This window comes from Arvicanthis niloticus, chromosome 27 (assembly GCF_011762505.2).
Source record: "Arvicanthis niloticus isolate mArvNil1 chromosome 27, mArvNil1.pat.X, whole genome shotgun sequence".
In the NCBI taxonomy this organism is placed as follows: domain Eukaryota; kingdom Metazoa; phylum Chordata; class Mammalia; order Rodentia; family Muridae; genus Arvicanthis; species Arvicanthis niloticus.
Window position 1 is genome coordinate 11101204 of NC_133435.1, and position 21119 is coordinate 11122322.

General features: G+C 39.5%; 2 protein-coding genes across 3 annotated transcripts in view; one reads left to right on the forward strand and one right to left on the reverse strand.

Moving 5' to 3' along the window:
• Pdgfd (platelet derived growth factor D) overlaps window positions 1-21119 on the reverse strand; it is a 209330-nt gene that overhangs the window by 105920 nt on the left and 82291 nt on the right. The window lies entirely within an intron of this gene.
• Window positions 10483-12053, forward strand: Ddi1 (DDI proteasomal shuttling factor 1). Its single transcript, XM_076925921.1, has one exon. The coding sequence runs from the start codon at window positions 10671-10673 to the stop codon at window positions 11895-11897; it is 1227 nt and encodes a 408-aa protein (XP_076782036.1). The 5' UTR covers window positions 10483-10670; the 3' UTR covers window positions 11898-12053.

The following is a 21119-nucleotide window of genomic DNA, read 5'->3' on the forward strand; positions in this document are numbered from 1 at the left end:
TGATGTGATATTTTATCTCAGTTCCTGTGATTACTATGGTAAGTTAAAATTTAGCACATATGCTTGAACTTTAAAAAATTTACATTTAGGTTTACATATACAAACACACACATACACACACACACACAAAGACACTGGAATGTGTAGTTTACTTTTTGTTGCTATTAAAATTTCCTGGATTCCATTTGGGTAATGAATTATATAAAGTGTATAGAATTGTAATTTATTTTATTAAAGGCCTATTGGTATAAATTTCTAGATAGTCAAAAAGTAAAAAGAAAGGCTAAAGAGATGGCTCAGAGGTTAAGAGCACTGACTGTTCTTCCAGAGGTCCTGAGTTCAATTCCCAGCAACCACATGGTGACTTACAACCATCTGTAATGGGATCTGATGCCCTCTTCTGGTGTGTCTGACAACTACCGTGTATTCATATAAGTAAAATAATTAAAATTTTAAAAAAGTAAACAGAATAGAAAACTTTTGCCTAAAGAAATAAAACATATATACACAAATCTTTGAGTTAGAAGCCACAGCCAAATTCTGCAGCAACTAATATAATAAAACAGTCACAGTCATTTCAGTGTTGTGTAGGCTCCCCAGAGTGGAATGCCCCACTTTTTAAAGCTTTTTATATAATTAAAATTCTGATGCAGATACGACCTCAAATGTCTTCTTGAGAAAGGTATAATTAAGTAACCCAAAGCTCTTGTAGGGAAGCATGGCTTGATGAGCAATATCTCCGCCATCCCGTCTGTGGTCCCTGCCTCAAGTCTCTGAGCATCATGGCTCATGCTCACTTCCTGCAGTTCTTTATCTATCTTGATCTCAGAGCTTCAATATCTTCTTTTTGGTAATTAAGGCTTCCTCCTGTTTATTCCTTTACCAAAGAGAGATTCACTGAACCATCTTCAATCACACCTACTGGGAGGCATCAAAGATGTGTTGGTTTTGAGCACCAGTGAAAAAGAACATTGAGAATTCTAGCAAGAGGTCTTAATCTAGTATATAAAAGCAGGATATCGATCCATTTGGATAAACTGCAACATTTCTCTGAGTATCTGGGCCCAATATCACATAAAGACAATTTTGTGTTAAGAAATACAACTATCTTTTTCACGAAACACATTATGGAACTATAAACTCTAAGTAAACATGGCATGGAAACACAGGGCTCAGTGTTTCTAAGGATGAAATATTATTTTAGTCACAAACTTCCACATGGGACTTCTGAAGGCTGGCAGAAAGATTATTGTACCTTACGTGTACTATTTATTGGGCTTCTCTTAGGACAATTAGCAATTTTCTTGTATGTATAAAAGTCAAATTATGTTTAATATTAGCTATGTTTTCATGTAGAAATACAGCACAATTAAAAAATAGTAAAAAAAAAGTTGGAAAAATAAGTAATTTGATGGTAAACATTTCTTCAAAGAATCTTTGCTTTTGACAAGCTCCTATTAACTTCAACATGATATATGAGATGACTAATGTGTGCCATATATACGACATTGATCAGCCTCCCGTGGTAAGAAATCATCTGATTAGGGGCTGGGTTTCCCTCTGCAACTCCACAACAGCAAGATCTCTTATAAAATGCAGTGTGGCATTTAGTGTGAAGAAGTTGTCGTCTCTTTCACTAGAGGAGGAACATCAAATAGGTCATGGATATCTTCGCACAAATGCTTTCAGAATACTTCGACACCATATGATATGGAGAAAATGGAAACATTCATACTTCTGTTGACATTGCAAGTGGAGCACAAGCGGTCAGAGAATATGAATTTTCCGCAAAGAACCACAGTGGGTTGACATTCAAATTGTATGCAAATACCAGCTGTTGAAACCAGTGTCTTCCTAATATTTGCTAATATTGTCAAAACAATGAGGCAGATACTTAGACCCCTGTCAAAAATGTGCATACAAATTACCCGTTTGCACAATAAGTGTCAAATCTGTTCAGTCTCCACAGAAGACCTGATTTTAAGATGCCGTGTGTAGAATATGGAACATGTTCTTACCCAGTGACACTGTCATCTTAACACAGTATCCTTAATGATTGAAGCTGCAGCAGAATTCTCTGAATAAATACCTGAAGGGTTTGTTTTTTTGGCTATTAACAAAATATGAACACTATCATTCTTTAAAATACAAAGAAAGTTCTACACTTGTGGGAGTTTGCTCCAGGTCCCCGTTCCTTACTGAGGAGCCACTGGCATTTGCTAGCTGCTGGGGGAGGAAGAATCATTCGTTTTGAATGTGTGGTGACTGGTAAATTTTCCATGCTTCAGTGGTTACCTGTATAGATATGGGCAGTACTAATTGGACTTGATGTGTTAGCAAAGATTAAAAGCAAGTGCCTGATGCCTCTGATTGTGCACGAGAATTACTCAATAAATATGCAAAATTCTCAGACCCACTGTTGGGGCACTTTTGCCTTTAAGGTAGCCATCATCTTGGTCCAGAGATGACATGCTCTCCAGAGCCAACATGGAGAGCACTGCCAGTGCCAAGGCAAAGAACAAAGCTAGACACCCTCCTGAAGCTCCAGTCTAAGCACGATTTTGCTTGATTGACGATGGGAGGTGCAAATCCATTGCTTTCCTCTGTAAATTACTTGAGCCTCTGGAAGAAAGTTGTTTAGAAAAAAAAAAACAATGGATAAAATTTGTGACTCTACTGGCCCTATCAAGTTCAGTCATAGCACATGTCCCCTGCAAAGCAGTATGCAAGCAAGCATGTAGCATTGGCCATCTTTGGAGGACCAAGGTCAGAATAATGCTTCTGTTGTGAAGCACCCAAGGAAAACAAGCAAGACACAAAGAAACGGAAACGATTCTAGAAATTGGGTGATGTCAACACTGCAGGGATACACATGTGGAATTTGGGAGATGCAGTGGAGCAGGAGCTGTGCCTGCTCCAGGAGTGTAAACATCACAGTCACAGCATCCCCACTGCTGGGTAATGTCTTTCTTGTGAACAAGTTAACCTCTAATTACTAGAGAGGGAAGCAAAGTCTCCCGTTTTCCCCATTTCCCCATTTCGCTCTTTCCTGGGAGACGCAGACACATCACCTGACTGGTGATGGCGCATGCGCATGGCATCCGACTGGAGGCTCTCAGAAGCTCTGGGGAGGCTAAGGAAGGCAGAGAGCTCTGTCCCTCCTCAGCCCTGTCTCTGCCATGGAAGCTTCTGAACTCCAATCTGGAACAGTGGCTGTTGTTATCTTCTGACTGTTCTCTGCTGACTATTCCAGGGAATCCATACCCAAGCTATTTGAAAAAGAGATTGACACCATCATTACTATTTTACGTATCAAGATAACAAGGCCCTTGTAGAAGTGACTTCGGTGTCCATGGACATGCAGATAAGTAAGGGAGGAACCAAAGAACTTGGGGTCAACTTCTCTGATTCAAAGGCTTTCCATGCATATTGATTTACATCTCTGCTCTGACTCCGGGGTTTGTGCCCGGGTACACTGCACAGAGGATCGTTCTTCACAACTACAGTTGGTACAGAATATTATTATTTCATGGAACACTGTAACATGCCTTTCTTTTATATGAGGAATTTTTTGTTTACATTTTTTTAGAATACTTTTGGATACAACAACTAGACCAAGTCAGTATTTTCAAAGAACAGATATTAAAGATTTTGTAGTAAGCCATGAACCTGTTAAACGTATGAAACATCTTACTTCCCTATTGAAACATCTTCTTTCTAGTGTATTCTTACTTATTTTAGCTAAAAATATTCCTTCATTAAAAAAAAGGAAAACAAACTGATCTTCCCTGTAATTCTAACAAGGAGGGTAAGGCTGGTTACTAACTATGAAGACAATTTGTTCTATCGCCATTGCTACAAATTCAGTTACACTTTTTCTTTGATTGTTTTTATCATTACTATGTTTTTGGATGGCTTGCTACAAATCTAAGTGCTGCTGGTCTTGCTTTCGACTTTCTATGTAGAGAGGCCACAGAACATAACTTTCATATCAGAGTTCTCAACCGTTATAGGGCTTCACTTTTGGATGTCACTGAAATCAATGAAATATCAGTATATTTCACATAGTTCATAAGTAGTAATTTGTGGCTATCCTTGGAACATCGGGTCCAGTATCTCTTACACACAGGCTTATTGCAGCTCTGTATTTTAGCTGAAGAACACTGCAGTTAGTACTCAAAATACAACAGAGCCCCTGTTTAAAGTTAACAGTGTTTTGAGCTCTTTTTCTTTTTAAGAAAAGTAAAGGACTAAGTAACAGTTTTGCTTGGTTTGCCTGAGACATTTTGTTTCATTTTTGTTTCATTTCATCTAGTTTCTAATGAAAAACAAAATCAATGTTCTTATCTTCTTTGTCCTCAGTATCTCAAATTGGGTTCATGGTTTTCAAAGCCAGGGAACAAATTCTGCTTAGTTCCAGTACTTCTAAGAGATACTCTGAGAAACAACATGGGCGGTATTTTCCTGATACCGAGTACACAAGAATATCTCAGTAGTTAAGCACTTGCTAGGAGGCACACCAAATAGAATATTTGTCAGTAGGTTGTAGATGTTAATAGAAAAGAGGATTGTGGAAGAAAATCTAGGCCCCATCTTTCAGATTGGACACAGCACACAGAGGCACAAATGCTCTCTAAGCATTCTAATAAAAAGAAATCCTGTAGGCCTGCCAGCACTCTCAACACTCAGCCCTGTCCAGGCTGCTAAATTCAGTTTCCTGGGGGAAACAGATTGGAGCTGGGCTGATTTACCTTTTCTTTACCTTCTTAAAAAAAAATAAAGTTTCTATTTATCAGGCTTTGCTTCTTATTTTTATGGTTGGAATACAAGGAAATTCTACAGACAGGTGGGCTTCAGCCGTACTAAATACCACAGCAATTCATTAGCTCAAGTGCTGCTGAGAATGGTAAGGCCACACAACCACCACTCTGGGATGCTTTCTTATACAAGATGGTTGCAGAAGTGCTCCCTGACACTCCTGCAATTGGTAAAATATCCAAATGACTATGTCTAGGGTGACAAGGGGCCTTTTCATATTTGTTTGGGATCTTTCAATATACATAACTATTCTTCAAAGGCCAGGCCTTTGTGGCCATCATCAGAAATTAAGGGACTTGCCACACAGTGACTTTTGACATGTTCTGATCAGTTGCTGATTCGGAAGACTGTATGCTATTGCTCTGTACTGAAGGGTTAGGTGTCTGAGATGAAGGCCTGTGAGTAGCCCCAAATCTAGCTACTTTCAGATAGTTTTAATATTATTGGTCAGTCTGTCACATCATTATAATCCTCTTCAAAATGTAATATGATATTCAGCAATTACATATACTCACATGTAGAACATCTGTAAATGCTTTGGGGTAAACTCCCAATGAAGCCTCTGCCTAATTTCTATTAAAACACCCCTACTTACTAGAGAAAAGCAGATGCAGAGATGGGTGGGCAGTACAAAGCCAGAGACTGAAGGAATCTTCACTGCTGCTCATTGGCTGAACGGAGACAATGAGCCCATTCAGACTTTGACCAGGGTCTTTGTGTATGAAGTGACAACTTTAACTATCACTTGGAAGCAGAAGCTTCCATTGTGCTTGTGTCTATGGTGAAACTAGGGTGGGGATGGGCTGTTTTCTGAGAAATTTAGACTATCCTTTCTATATGCCAATTTCTCTTAATGTGTTGCTTATAGAATCAATCACAGGAAAACATGGGCAGAACAGTTTACATGGAACATCCACCATGTATAGCATCATTATGTCTACACATTTCTAGACACTTTACAGTATTGAGTCAAAAGGCTTTCAGTGAATGGTTTTCCCTTCCATTTATTTGCTAGAAGAATCAACTAGAGGAAAGGGTAAGACAAACTCCAGAAATAATAATAAGAATAGACAACAAATTAAAATAGCTTTCCCATCTTAGCATGATTCAGACATCAGTGGGAAATGTACATGGTTGTAGGTGAAAGGTTTTACCAACATTTTTGTCAAGTGGACTGTTCTCCATTGTGCAGGCAGGCCTGGGTTCCTTTTTGACATGTACCATGAACAAGAGATATGATAGGAATTTTTCAGAATTTCAGGCTGAGCAAGGCAAAAGATCTGATGTAGAAACATCTAGTGCTGGAAACACTTAGAAATAGTTTCAATCTAACAAAGCTAAAAATTCCAAAAGTAAAGCACAGTGTAGACGTAATGAGTATTCTGACTTTGCGACACTTTGTTGAAGCTTCCGCATTACCGTAAAGCAGGTGGAAGAACATCAGAAAACTCAGTTCTTAATCCAGGGGCACTGAATTAACAACCGCATTCCCCCCTCTAAATTGCATTGAAACTTTCAAGTGATGATTTAACTGCTTATTCAGTCTTGATATCTCTCTCTCTCTCTCTCTCTCTCTCTCTCTTTCTCAGTGTAATATCCATATATACATTTGTTTGTGAATGTATATGTGGCATTCCCATGACCATTCTATTTGGGAATGCCACATACACATTCACAAACATATATACATACATGGATAATTCTTGCCCTTCCCTTCCACTTTCTTTGAGATAGGATCTCATGTGGTTTGCTTCAGAGGCTAGTTAGCCACAAATGGCTAGTTGTCAGGCTAGTTAGCTACAAATCTCCAGGGATTCTTTTATTTCTCCCTCCCAGCTTGTTTTGACAGTCCCAGGATTCCAGAGAAGTGCTACCAGACACAGCTTTATATTGGTCTTAGGGATCTGAACTCAGGTCCTTTCTAGGGAAGAAACTCAGGGCCTCTGGATCTAGACAACTGTTCTGTGACTGACCAACATCCTGAGCCATCAGGCAGATTTAAAGGAAGGACTGTAAACAAAGTAAGTGAATATAAGCACTCAACAGGCTTTGATTATTGCATATGTGAAACATGAAATTTAATCAGACATTCTGTGTTTTTTTTTTTTTTCACAAAAATAAACCCCACATTTATTTTGCTTTGCAAAGCAACATACACTGCCTTAAACATCAACTGACTATGGGACCATTAATTATCTAAGGTTTGTTGTTATTGTCGCAATAAGACATTGGTTATCAACTTAGTAGGTCACAGTTCCTTTGGGGGTGTTGAAAGACCCTTTCACAGTGGTCATGTAACAGATATTCTATATGTCAGATACTTACATTATGATTCACAGCAGTAGCACAATTGTAGTTATGAAGTAGCAAAAAAATAAGTTTATGGTTAAGGGTCATCACAACATGGGGAAGGGGTTAGTGCAGTAAAGGTTAACAGCATTAGAAAGATTGAGAGGCACTGCATTAAAGTCTTAAAAAGAAGCAAATTCTAGAAGCTATTACCATGGTTTATCCCAGAAAACAAAATAAAACAAAACAAAACAAAAAAAAAACACCTTTCTTTTTTACTTTTTAAATCTACTATGAAGTCAGTGTTCTCTCTTTCATTTACTGAGTATTTAGGCTGTACAATGAGGATTGATTTTCTGGGAGATAGCCACAAGACTCTACAGAATTCTCACGTTTCAAAGATTCAATTATGATCTTATAACACACTTGCAAAGAAAAATATTCAGGAAATGTTTAAGGTATTCCTGGAGAAAAAAGCAATAATCTCAGGTGACCTACATGAGCACACATGGTTAGCTCACAAACTCTCAATCTACACTTCTGTACAGCAGGGATTCATGGCACATTTGATGTTTGGGAGTGTTTATAATCTCCATGTTTATTCCATGATCAGATGATGCCTTTAATTAAAACTTGGGTTAAGAAAATTATACATATAGTATGTGAATCACCAATATTGCTGAGTAAAGTCAGTGAATTAAGCGATATACAAAACAGGAATACCAAATAGCCTGGGGAGACTGTGTTCATCTTTGGAGATTCCAGCTGTTCTGTGAAAAAGGTTTAAGAGCAGGGTGGGTGGTGGAACCAGATGATTCCTGTCAAGCCTGCCCTGCTGTGTGAGTTAGGAGTGATAAGAATTAATTGGCCAGACCTTGAGGCTCTTTGCTTCCTTCTGGGTCAAAGGTAAACAGTAAAGCTTACTTTAAAGCAAAAATGCCAGAAAAACTAAATAATTACGTCAAGGTAACAGAATAGCTCCTGTAAAACTGATTTCTGTCTGGTATCTAGGCAATGGTAACATTAAAGATCTTACTTTCTTTTAATGTGAGCCTTCAGCTTTTGATTTACCAAAGCTGAAAGAAAAGAACAGTAACAATATAAAAATACCCTTTATTATATTAAAAAAGAAAAAAACAAAACAACAACAAAAAAACCCTAGTGGTATGTCTATAATTTAATAGAGTTTAATAGACACTAAGGAAATCAAATGACCCTGGGAAACATTTTGTGGGTAAAGCACTTGGAACACAGCAGTAAGGCCAGGAGTTCAGATCCTGGCCACCCCCAAACTGCCAAATAGGTTTGGTTGCCAGCCTGTGATCCCTACACCTACAGATAGAGCCCAGGGATTTCAGGTAATCAGACCAGATAAGTCTGGAAGCTTAGTTCCCAAGAATAGACCATGCCTCAATATGTAAGGAGAAGAATTACTAAGAAGGCCAACTTCAAGCTTCAGCCATCATGTTCCCGTGTACCCATGTATATATGAGTACATATGCACACACACACATGCAACAACAGTGATCAAGATGACATTCAATAGTTTTATTTAAATGTCTCTTCAAATCTCTGTAAGTAGTAAAAATTGCTCTAAATAATTAAGATTTTTACCAGAAAAATATGTTATTTTTCCCCTAAAATTCTGTATATTTCTTCATATTAAAAAGTCTGGTAAATCAGAGCCTCTTTCTCCTCCTCCTCCTCCTCTTCCTCCTCTTCCTCCTCCTCCTCCTCCTCCTCTTCTTCTTCCTCCTCCTCCTTCCCTTCCCCATCCTCCTCTTCCTCCTCCTCCTTCCCCTCCTCCTCCTTCCCCTCCTCTTCCTCATCCTCTTCCTCCTCCTTCCCCTCCTCTTCCTCCTCCTCTTCCTTCTCCTTCCCCTCCTCTTCCTCCTCCTCCTCCTCCTCACTTGTTTCTCCACTGTCTGGTACCCTCATAACCAGCACCTCATCTTGCTAAACCCATCTCTTTCGGGAAGCCTTTTCTATTTAACAGGCTTCATCATCTTCCATGTCTGTTCTCCTAATAGTGATTTCTGTCAGGCTGTTCAGAATTTTACTATGGTTTCTTCTTCATATTTAACACCTGCAGTTTGTGTTTACACATGTGTCCCTTTTTAGACTGAATTCCTATAAGAACACAGCATGAATTTCACATCAGTTATGACTGTATCCCCAGAACTCAACTAATGGTCTAATGTTTCCTGTCATGCAGTCAGCATATAAAGAAGTAGAGTATGGCCACATTGAGATAGTTAGAGCATGAAGTGATACACGGTCTTTCATCTGAGACAAACACAAAAGAAACAGAAATAAAAGACTATTCTTTAGGCTGATGCAAGAGCCTTTGCAGGATGGAGCACAGCTGAAAGTTCCTGAATATGGATAAGGCCCAGGTCCAGAACTGTGACTGCTTTTTGATTCATATGTAGACACTTGTGAAGGAGGACCAAGGGACCTATGAACCCTGTACAGCACAGAATACTTTTAGAAGTCTAGAGAACCCCAGTGTCAGAGAGAGAGACATATTTAGCTTCTGGGTTGTCATGTACTTTACAGTAGAATCAGCAATGAACTGCTTTTGTCAGAGGTCCCTTTCTGGTGACAGTAATGGCTTATTTTTACCCAGTCTCCACAGGTTGTTTTAGAGACTGTTTTTTCACTTAAACTTTCACATCAAATAGTGTCCATTCAACTGAGAACACCTCTCTTCCTCACTACTCAGTCTTGTGTTTTCCAGGCTCCATCAATATCTCCCTTTCAGCTTCCTGAGACGCTCTCTGCTGCCCATATCCTTCCTATGCTGCAGACCCCTCTACATGTCAATTAATGAAAGCAACAGCAATAACCTATGTCTCAAGTCTTTCTGATTCCTTTCAATCTTCTTGCTACCCCAACTTCCTGTTCTTCTTCCTCTTTCTCCCTGTCTTTCATTTTTGTCTGAAATGGCTAACCTCTTCTTACCCAGAAAAATGTCACCCTTCTACATTCTGTCACTTCTTTAGTGGCCACAGCCTCTGTGCTATTTATTGGCGGTTCTGAACAATTACTTTTACCCAAACTGATTTACCTGTCAATTTTCAATGGCAGGGACTTATGTGTCCTACTAAGGATGCATCATGACCCTTGAAATGTCCAAGTAACGCCCTCTCTTTCCAGAGATATGAAAAAGTATGTAGAACACAGGCCTACAGTGAACAGACTGGATATTAACACGTTTAAAAGAAAAATGAGATGTTCTGCATAGCCTGTACTAAGTAGGTTTTGAAGAGCCAGACTTGGAACCCACTGGCCTTGAGCAACTATTTCTATGGAAACAGACATTCTAAGTTCCAAACAGTACATACACATATGAACTTGCTACCTTGAGGCTCCATGGGGCATCAGCTAGCACTGGGGCTAGGAGGCAACCCCTACTCTGGCCACTGGCTTGCCTTTCTGAGAGTTGAATGAGTTTCACACCAAGGTGGGAGGGGCAGGTCAAACATCCACCCAAACCAGCACCAATCAGCCAGTGATCCACCAGATGTTTTCTGCCAACCTGGCCTCGCTGAGCATATGCCATGCTGATCACTGTGTATTGTGTGCGTAGGGACCTCACAGAGGTCACCTTTTCCCTCCAGGTCAACCCTGACTTTGAACTTGCAAATTTCAGAGTACTCTGTGAGCTTGAGTCTGGTGTGCCGGCTGAGGAAGCCCAGATCGTCTACATGGAGCAGCTCCTCACAGATGACCACTGCTCCCTAGGCTCCTATGGACTCAAAGATGGTGATATGGTTATACTACTTCAGAAGGATAATGTGGGACCTCAGACCCCAGGAAGGACTCCAAACCATCCTCGAGCAGATTTCACTGGGTCTGGGTCGGCCATGCCTGGAACATCAAGTTCCCGACACCCGCATCAGCATCAACACCATCATCACCATCATCAACGTATACCATCAACACAGCAAGCCCACGGGTTGGCCTCTGGAGAGAATATGGCCTTTGCTCAGGATCTCAACAGCCCTGCCCTAATTCGAAGCATGCTACTTTCCAACCCCCATGATCTGTCCCTGTTGAAGGAACGGAATCCTGCTTTGGCTGAAGCTCTGCTTAGTGGAAACCTGGAGACATTTTCTCAGGTCCTCATGGAGCAGCAGAGAGAAAGGACCTTGAGAGAGCAAGAGATGTTTCGTCTTTATTCTGCTGACCCATTCGATCAGGAAACGCAGGCTAGAATAGAAGAAGAAATCCGACAGCAGAATATTGAAGAAAATATGAACATAGCTATGGAAGAGGCTCCGGAGAGTTTTGGACAAGTCGCTATGCTCTATATTAACTGCAAAGTGAATGGGCATCCTTTAAAGGCTTTTGTTGACTCTGGTGCCCAGATGACTATCATGAGCCAAGCTTGTGCTGAGAGATGTAATATCATGAGACTGGTGGACCGACGGTGGGCTGGGGTTGCTAAGGGAGTCGGCACACAGAGGATTATGGGCCGTGTTCATCTGGCTCAGATTCAGATTGAAGGCGATTTCTTACAGTGTTCTTTCTCTATACTTGAAGAGCAGCCCATGGATATCCTTCTGGGGCTTGATATGCTCAGGAGGCACCAGTGTTCCATCGACCTAAAGAAAAATGTACTGGTGATTGGTACTACTGGTTCACAGACTCACTTTCTTCCTGAAGGAGAGTTGCCCTTGTGTGCTAAGCTGTTGAGTGGGACTGTGCAAGAAGACTCTTCAGACAGGGAAGTAGCAGGTAATATCAAACATCCTGTCAAGGGTCCAGGACGTAAAAAGCATTGAAGGAGGTCACATACAAGCCACTGCCACAAGGAAGCAAGCCTTAGGTCCCAGGAAATTAGAAGACATGAGCTCACCTGGCAAAGTCATCATTAAAAACAACTTAGCAACCAACCCTGGTCTTGTGACTGAGTTCACAGATGGGTGACTATGTAAGACATCAGTGATTCATCAGAGTGTGTATGTGGGCCCAGTCTTTCCCTCCCAGATCACCGAACATCCTCCAGGGGACAGTGTGGAGCTTCAAGTTGGTGTCCTAACAATCTAGGAGGAAAAAAAAAAACAAGTCTCCTCTATCAGATTATAGGGTGGTATGTCCAAGCCAGGGGCTATTTATTTTTCATAACTCCCTAGAAAAGAAGCCATTCTTTAAGACTAAAAAGACATGTAAGCGAAATGTTTTCACATAAGCAATAGCAATGGTTTTGTATTATGCCCCCAACCCCAAGTGTGAGTGTGTAGAATATATGTGTGTGTATGTGAATATGTGTGTGTGTGTGTGTGTGTGTGTGTGTGTGTGTGTGTGTGCATGTGCCCCACCATCACCCCCAAGGGCAGAGGTTGAGAAATTTGTATATATTTTTAAATATCTTTACAACTTAGCTTTTGAGACAAGTTCTCTTATAGAACCTGGAACCTTCCCAGTGCTGCTATACTATAGGTATTTACAGACTTAGTCCGTGAGCGCTAGAGATGAAACCTAGGTCCTTGTGTTCCTGCAACAGTCATTTTACTAAGCCATGTCTTCAGTATCCCCTGTAACCCCTCTACATACCTTTTAGAGACAGGGTCTCAGGGTTTCAACCTGGCTTCAGACTTGAGACATGGCTAAAGATGCCCTTGTATTTCTGATTCTGCTGCTTCCAGATATGAGTGCTGGGAATACAAGCAGGGCCATCACACCAAGTTTGGTGGTGCTGGAGAGCAAATATAGGCCTTTGTGCATGGCCAACAAACATTCCACCAAATTACTAGCTCAAATTACTTGCATACTCAAAGATCTGTCTGTTTTCACACTTGTTTTCCTTAGAAAGAGTGTGTGCAGTGCTGTAGAGTCTACTTCCTTCTTGAGCTGACTACTACTTATAAATGCCTGCTTGGGGTAACATGCTCACCAGTTTTACACTTCATTTTCTCTATCCCTAGATTCCCCTAAGGTTCTGCTTATAAATCTGCCGCTACACTTTGAAATCCCCAAAGCATATTATTTTTAAAGAAAATATAATCTTATGACAAACAATGAGCTGGACTTTTTCATCTCAATTCTGGAAGTTCTTGGTTTGTATTGTGATGGGCTTGGGAGGTGAGTGTGAGCCATAGTCCAGAATTCTGATATCTATTTCATGATTTCAATTAGGCCATCATGAAAATATGTGCTTAGGGTTTTCAGTTCTTGACTCATCTGAGAAAGCTTACTTTCAGACTGATTAGCTGGGAAGTAGAATCCCTTTGACTTGTTTCTAGCCTAAAAACACCCGACAATAACACTTCACTTTCCAGAGGCTATCAGCAGCAGGGGAAAGTATGATTAAGAGGGATATTAGAGGGCTGCAGGGCTAGCTCTGTGGCCACAGTGCTCTTTGCTCTTCCAGATGCCCCAGCTCAGTTCCCACAGCCTATGGAGGAGGGTGGTTCACAACTAACTGTGACTCCAGCACCAGGAGATCCAGTGCTCTCTTCTGTACTCTGCAAATCCTGACTCACACACACATACATTCACACAGAGACACATGTTGATACACATCACTTTTTACATTTAAAATGTTGATATTATATAAACCTATTCAAAGCCAAGAAGAGATGCCCTGAATATACCTCACTGTCACTTAGACAAATAATCTACTTTAGGATCCCACTTATTCTCATCGAATTGCTTTATAGGCAGGGCTGCTTTACAGCCAGAAACCAAGATCTGAAGTGTTCCTAAAAGTTATAAGAAACAAAATCTTACCTTACAATCACATTTTGCTTTCTTTGGCTTGATGCTTGGTGATACTGATAAATTCTTTCTAGACACAAGCTTACCTCCAGTATTCCCACACCCCCTTTTTAAAATATTACCTCCATCTGTGTCAAGTGTTCTACAGCAGAGCTTTTAAAAGATCCATGGACAGATGTCTTTTGGATCTTTGTTCTTAATAAATACTCAAGACAACCTACAATTACAAATAGAAGACAATTGAGTCAAAAGCACTGACTCAGTGTGGAAAGATGCTTGCCAGCAAGTCTAGCTGCCTGAATGACATTCTTGGGAGCTACATGGTAGGAGACACCTCATTTCTACAGCTTTTGATCTGAAATCCTCACCCGAGTTCTGGTATGAACCATCCCTACCAGGGGGTTATTTTAAAATGTTAAAATAAAATAAATGGCAAGGAAAAATAAATAATAAATAAGATGAAATTTATAAATAAGCAATACATCTATGAAAAACATGGATTTCCTCAGTGACTAAAAAATTGAATATCCATATCATATCATTTCCAGACTCAATCTTAAGGTTACTTTTGTCAAACATACTAGATTTACAATGTCACATCAGACCAATTCTAATATCAAATGACTTATATAGTCTATAAAAGTCATTTCAAAAATCACAGAATCTTTAAGGTAAAAGGCAGTTTACATTCCTACTGAGGCTACACCCACTCTGTCTTCTCAAGATACATCCTTCCAGGGCAGCTATTAATCCAAAAATATTTGTTTCATAGTTTTCAATAAATTGATCCCCATGTTCCTTCTGCCAAGAATAAATTTAAGGTTTCCTGGCATAAGGCAATCTTTTTTATATATAGAATCAGTGATTTCTTAATTAGTATTTTTTACCAATTTTAACAGATTTTTTGAAGTATTCCTCACAAGGCAAGTTGCCATGCTTCTAAAATTTTTCATACTTTGGATATGTTTCAAGTTTTAAAAATACAATTTAAGTGAATGGGTAAATTAAAACGGTTTTGTTGAATTGATAGAAATGACCTAAGGGAAAGTGCATACAGTTAATTAATTAGCTGATAATTTTCTTGATTGATTTTTTAAAATGTTGTCTTAGAAATCTGAAAGTATTTGAAAACTTGGTCCTGGGATTTAAAATCTTTATATAATCCTGCATAACATATGAAAAGGCTCCGATTAATTAAACTTAAATATACACACTTATGGAAAAATGCAAGATCTTTTGTTTGTTTTCTTAGAATTGGCCCTACATGCAGTATTTTGCATAATATTCTGACCACTAATCCTCAGGCTAAAATACCAAAATAACTAGCAGAAACTTTACCTTATGAATAGAGAATTTCAAACTTAGAATTTTTCAAAGCATTCAAATATACACAGAGCAGCGTTTAAAACTATTTCATTTTCTGTGGTTCATTTACACAATGGAATACTATTCAGCTATTAAAATTAAGCACATCATGAATTTTACAGGAAAATGGAATGAACTAGAAAATATCATCCTCAGTGAGGTAAACCAGACCCAAAAGGACATACATGCTTTATACTCACTATATATAATATATGCTATATAATAACTACTTATGTAATAAGTAGTTATTAACCAAAGAGTACAGAATACCTAGGATACAACCCACAGACAGTAAGTAGTATAACAAGCAGGAAGCCCCAAATGAGGATCCTTCAATCCCACTTAGAAGTAGGAAGAAAATAATCACAGGAGGCAGAGGGGAGAGAGAGGGATCTGGGTGGCAGGGAGGCAAACAGGATCAGATGTGGGATGAGGAATGGACAGGAGAGAAGCCCAGAGGGCCAGAAGAATGAATGAAAATATGCAGCTTCTAGGAGTGAGAGGTGAAAGGACCCTCTAGAAAGTACCAGAGACTCTCAGGATTCAATGAGGGTGACCTTAACCAAAATGCCCAATATTGGGGAGAGGGAGCTTTAAGAGTCCATCCCCAGTAGATCGACAGGGTCTCAAGTGGAGGGACTGGGTTACTAATCTATAGTCAAAATTTCTGACCCAGAATTGTTCGTGTCTAAAAGAACTGCAGGGAAGAAAATAGAAAATAGACTGAAGGAAAGACAGTCCAATGACAGGCCCAACTTCAGATCTATCTCATGGGGGAGGGGAGTGCATCAAGGCTTGACACTATTATTCATGCTATGATGGGCTTAAAGATGGGAGCCTGACATGGCTGTCCTCAGAGAGGCCCTATCAGCAGCTGATTGCTACAGGATCAAATACTTACACCCAACCATTGGACTGAAGTCAGGGACCCCTATGGTTGAATTCGGGAAAAGATTGAAGAAGCTGAAAGGGAGAGTGACCCCATAGGAAGGCCAACAGTCTCAAATAACCTGGACCCCAGGAAGCTCCCAGAGACTGAGCCACCAACCAGGCAGCATGCTTGGGTTGGTCCAAGGGTGACCCCCTGCACCAGACATGTATAGCAGAGGATTGCCTGGTCTGGCCTTAGTGGGTGAAGATGAACCCAATCCTCAAGAGACCTGAGGCCCCAGGGAAGGGGGAGTTCTGGTAGAGGGGAACACCATCTTCCTGACAAGGGGGAAGAGGAATGGAATGAGGAACTGTAGGAGGGGGAACCAGGAGGAGGTAATGTCTGAAATATAAATAAATAAAATAATAAAATATTTCATTTTCACAGTAACCTTAAACTTACATTGTAACTGTTTCATATACTCATGTGTGCACGCATACACACGTATCTCCACAAATTTATTGAACTGAAATAAACACTTCTTAGAAAAAGTTCACAGTGTTTTTTATGCTTTCCTGGTCCACTACTTGTAAAAAATGTATTTTGATTTTAACACATTTCATGTATGAATGTGGACAATGCATTCTGTACCACAAATTACAAAACCCCGACTGACCACTGTGTTGCCCAGTCAAATCTTTCTTCTTTCAAATGCTGAATTATTTAGTAACATATTTTAAACCTGAAAACAAAAGATTTAAAGTACCAATAAAATTTCCTTTTATTTATTTAATTCAACAAAAATTTCCATGTTATTTTATTAAATGTTTCCTTAGGTAAGACAACATTGCATTTGTTTTGAGTGTAATAACCTGCAAAGAATTCCCTAGTAGTAGGGTGTGGTGTGTCCCAGCTTTTGGGAGGTAGAGGCAGGTGGATCTCTGTGAATTCAGGGCCAGCCTGGTCTATGTGTGGAGCATCAGGACAGTCAGGACTATATAAAGAGACCCTATTTAAAAAACAAACAGCAACAAAACAAAACAAAACAAAAAAATAATTTCTGAGTAAATAATTACTAAACTGGGATTAACACCAGGAGATTGCTTAGAAACTACTACAGTGTTACCAATAGTAATGGTAACAAAAGGTCTGTAATTAGAATGCACTCAATAATCACCCCTACATCATACATCATAGCTATTGGTAATTTACAGCTGATAGGATAGGTCTATCCATTTTTCTTAAGAATATGACCACCGGAAGTCCAACAATTGGGGCTATTTAAAAGCCCCATTAAGGCCTTTGTTTTATGCCCACTTACATGCTCATTTTTATAGAAACAAATGTGATAAGCATGTATTTCAAGACTATAGTTAGCTCAACTGTGGTTAAAATTATGATCAAACTAGAAGAGTGAGGAGAGTAAATAGAACACACAGTGTTAGCCTTGTTCTTAAGATAATCTGCTCATAATGATTTTCTAGTTTGTAGGGTGTCATGACCCTGAAGATAAACATGAATGGATGTCTCTATGTGTAGACTCATGACCACAGGGACTAAATGTTGCCTTTGTTAATAGAACACCACATTTATTTTTAATCAGATTTTAAGAGGAACACTTGCTGATACCAGTAGTCTATGAAGAATTCCTGAGTAAAATGTGTATATGGTACATACATATGGGGATGTCCTAGCCTATGCTAACACAGAAACTGGAGAAAGACATCATGTGGAGTTAGGAATTAGTTAGCTAGCTTGAAGTCAGGCTGGTGACTATCAAGATACAGAGTTCCTCTTGCCTCAGTCCCCAACAGAACTGGTGTCACAAGCATACATAGAATAGCTTTCTACATTCTACACACACACACACACACACACACACACACACACACACGCACGCACGCATGCACGCACACATGCACATGCACATGCACAGCAGAACTGTCCTGTTCACCAAGGTGCTGGGAATTTGAAATGAAATTCACATGCTCGCACAGTAAACATCTCCTGCTGAGCCATCTCCTCCTCAGGCCTAATTATTCTTCCAGGATAACAACTGCTTGGACAACTAAGAAAGGGGAGTGATGTTACAGATGAAGAGATGAAGAAGAAGCAAAATGAAATCAATTAAAAGCGCTCCTAAAAATCTGGGTTGATTTGGTCCAAATCAAACTTGCCTTTGAACCCCAGCTTTTTTCAACACCTAGGTCCATTTGTCAGAGGCTCAGCAGTTCTAACAGTCTGTCCAGAAGGAGAATGATACTTGCAATCTTGCTGTGCCTTCCTTGCCTTCTTCACAAGTCCCAAGTAATGACGTGGGCACTCATAGGTACACTCAACACCCACAGAACACTCACACTTACAGTGTGCACACACTAAGCTTCTCTCTCTCTCTCTCTCTCTCTCTCTCTCTCTCTCTCTCTCTCTCTCTCACACACACACACACACACACACACACACACACACACACACACACAATTTTCTTTTTCTCCCTTCCCCCTTCCTCACTCTGTTGCTGTTTGCCATAATCTAGTTTTCTATTTTTAGAAGGCATGTAATTCAAGTTTTTTCCAAACATTACTTTTACTTTGTGTACATGTGTGTATGCAGGGGCCCACAGAAGCGAGAAGGGGGCATCATACCCTTTACTTCTGAAGTTCCAGGCATTCGGGAGTATCCTTAAGTCGGTGATCTGAGCTCTGAATGTCATAGAGTATCCATTGATAACCTCTTAGCCATCTCCCCAGCCCATAGTTTCTAATCAGTAAGGCTTGAGTACAGCATTACCAACATTTTCAAGATGACTTTCTTCTGTGTTTGCATCCATAGCTATACTTTAAGTGTGGGCAGAGTATGTATGTATTTTTCAACTGCTAATTGATACATTGCTATTATATTCAAATAAAAGTTTAACAGTTACCATCATAAATATACTCCATGGATATAGTCACTAGCCCATCAGATTTTTGCCCTATAACTTGACAACCAGTCTGAAATTCAGCCAGATCTTTATAGCAAGAACCTCTTAACATAGAGCAAATAATTAAGACTATATTAATTCACATGTTTTTCTCTTTAGACTCCTGTTGTATCTGGTGATACAATAACTTTCTAAGTCCAAAAAAAATTAATGTTGCACATTTTCAGATGTGACTTTTGCTCTTGTTTTATGGCATGAAGTGAGATAAGAAAATGTAAGACCCTGTCTCAGCCCATGGAGAGGATTAGAAAATGCAAAGTGTCATACTAAATACATATAGAAACCAATCTGACTCATGAATATGGAATCAAATGAAACAGAACCCTACTTCTCAATCAGTCACTTTGTACAGCATGGCAGGATCTGTCCCACAGAACTGTAATGACCCTTTGCTCTATGCCATGTATAACCTTAGAACTTGAATGTCTTCACTCAAGTGACTGAATTTCAGAGTTGAAATGGTGCCCTGAACTCTAACCAGATGCATTGGAAAATCTACCAGTTCACTAGAACTTGACTTGTTTCCATATGCAATAATGTGACCAAATTGCTCATAGGTAGGCTTATCTTGTCAAAACTAGAACCAATATATTCTGAGTTAGCAACATTGCTGATATTTGCATATATAATTAAATTCAAGTAATCAGCTATATACATCCTTCAAGAAATTTTAATGTTATAGAGATGTGAAGTACTTCCTTTAAGGTTGATAATAGTGGACAATTAATGATTTTTTTTCTGACACTTTCTTGTTTCAGCCTCTTTTCTCAGACCTGGAAAATGAAGAATAGTTAGAACTAGCATTAGAAAAAAACTTTAAATTTTATGCTTGTAGTCACTTTGTAGTCTCCAAACAGAAAGAAACTGTAACAGGTTTGAGTAAGTAAGATTCTGTGCTACACCCTAATGTTAAAAGTAAAATATGCTAACTCCTTCTGGTGGAAGAAATGATGTAATTGAAATCAATCTATCAAATATTTCAAGTATGGAGAAAGTTAATCATTTAGAAGGTCTATGAAAACATCACCATTAAAAAGTACCCTAAAATGGTCAAATTCATATTAAGTACCCTAAAATGGTCAAATTCATATTATAGTTGACTTTTCAAATTCACTAAAAATGACACATTTCTACAACTGGGAATTAGAATGAGTAGAATGGGGCATGAGAAAATCGAGGCATGAGAAACTACAAACAGATACAGCATTTAAATGAGTCACAAGCTAGGACCAACCTAAATCCAACCAACATCTGTAAAATCACATCATGTTTCCCCTACCACTGATAGGGATGAAATTGGCCTCAAATATGGCAGATTTGGGGTTTGAAGGTAATATTTTTTCCAAATTGCAGAAATTTCTGAAGTAGCATGAATAGTGACGGACTCTTCATATTTACATAAAATTACTATGAGGGTGTGGAGGGCTTAGATAAAAAGAACAGGTAGGAATGAAATAGCAGGAAACAAAGAGATGCAGAGGACACGAACAGAGACCCAATCCTGACAGAGGCTGGCATGCAGACTTGCAGACTAGCTGCCTGACTGGTTGAGGGCAGTGAAAAGCAGGGAGGGCCCATGGTTCTATGCTATATACAGTGCTGCTTGGCAGAGACGTTGTTGTGATCAGACTAGCATGTTGCCATGGAAGCAGAGGGAAAGCAGGTCAGTTTATGACATTCAGTGTACTAAGCAATCTGGGGAACATGCAAGGGCAGAGTAAGGCTTTCCCTTGAGATCAGAGGCACAGAAAGACAACTCAGTTTCATAGCATTGAAAAGCAGTGCAAAAATAAATTGATGGCATTACCGGGACACCATAAACTGAAGAAAACGTATTTGTTACCTACTTTGAAATTAATTGTTGAACAACTTTGTTCCTAGTGTAGCTCATCTATGGTTTAAAGTTAGATAATGTGAAATCATTTTTTTACAAAAATTTGTGGGAGCTAGTGGTATAGACTTCTATCAGAAATAAGCACACAAAGTTTAAGCAACAGCTGGGCAGTTAGGTTGAAAGAGAGATGAAATAGTCTCTGTTCACACACTGCCAAATGTCATGGCTTGGGCTTC

Bases quoted from the DNA above. Each gene is read 5' to 3' on its own strand.
- Ddi1 (XM_076925921.1), top strand. From the start codon at position 10,671: ATGCTGATCACTGTGTATTGTGTGCGTAGGGACCTCACAGAGGTCACC.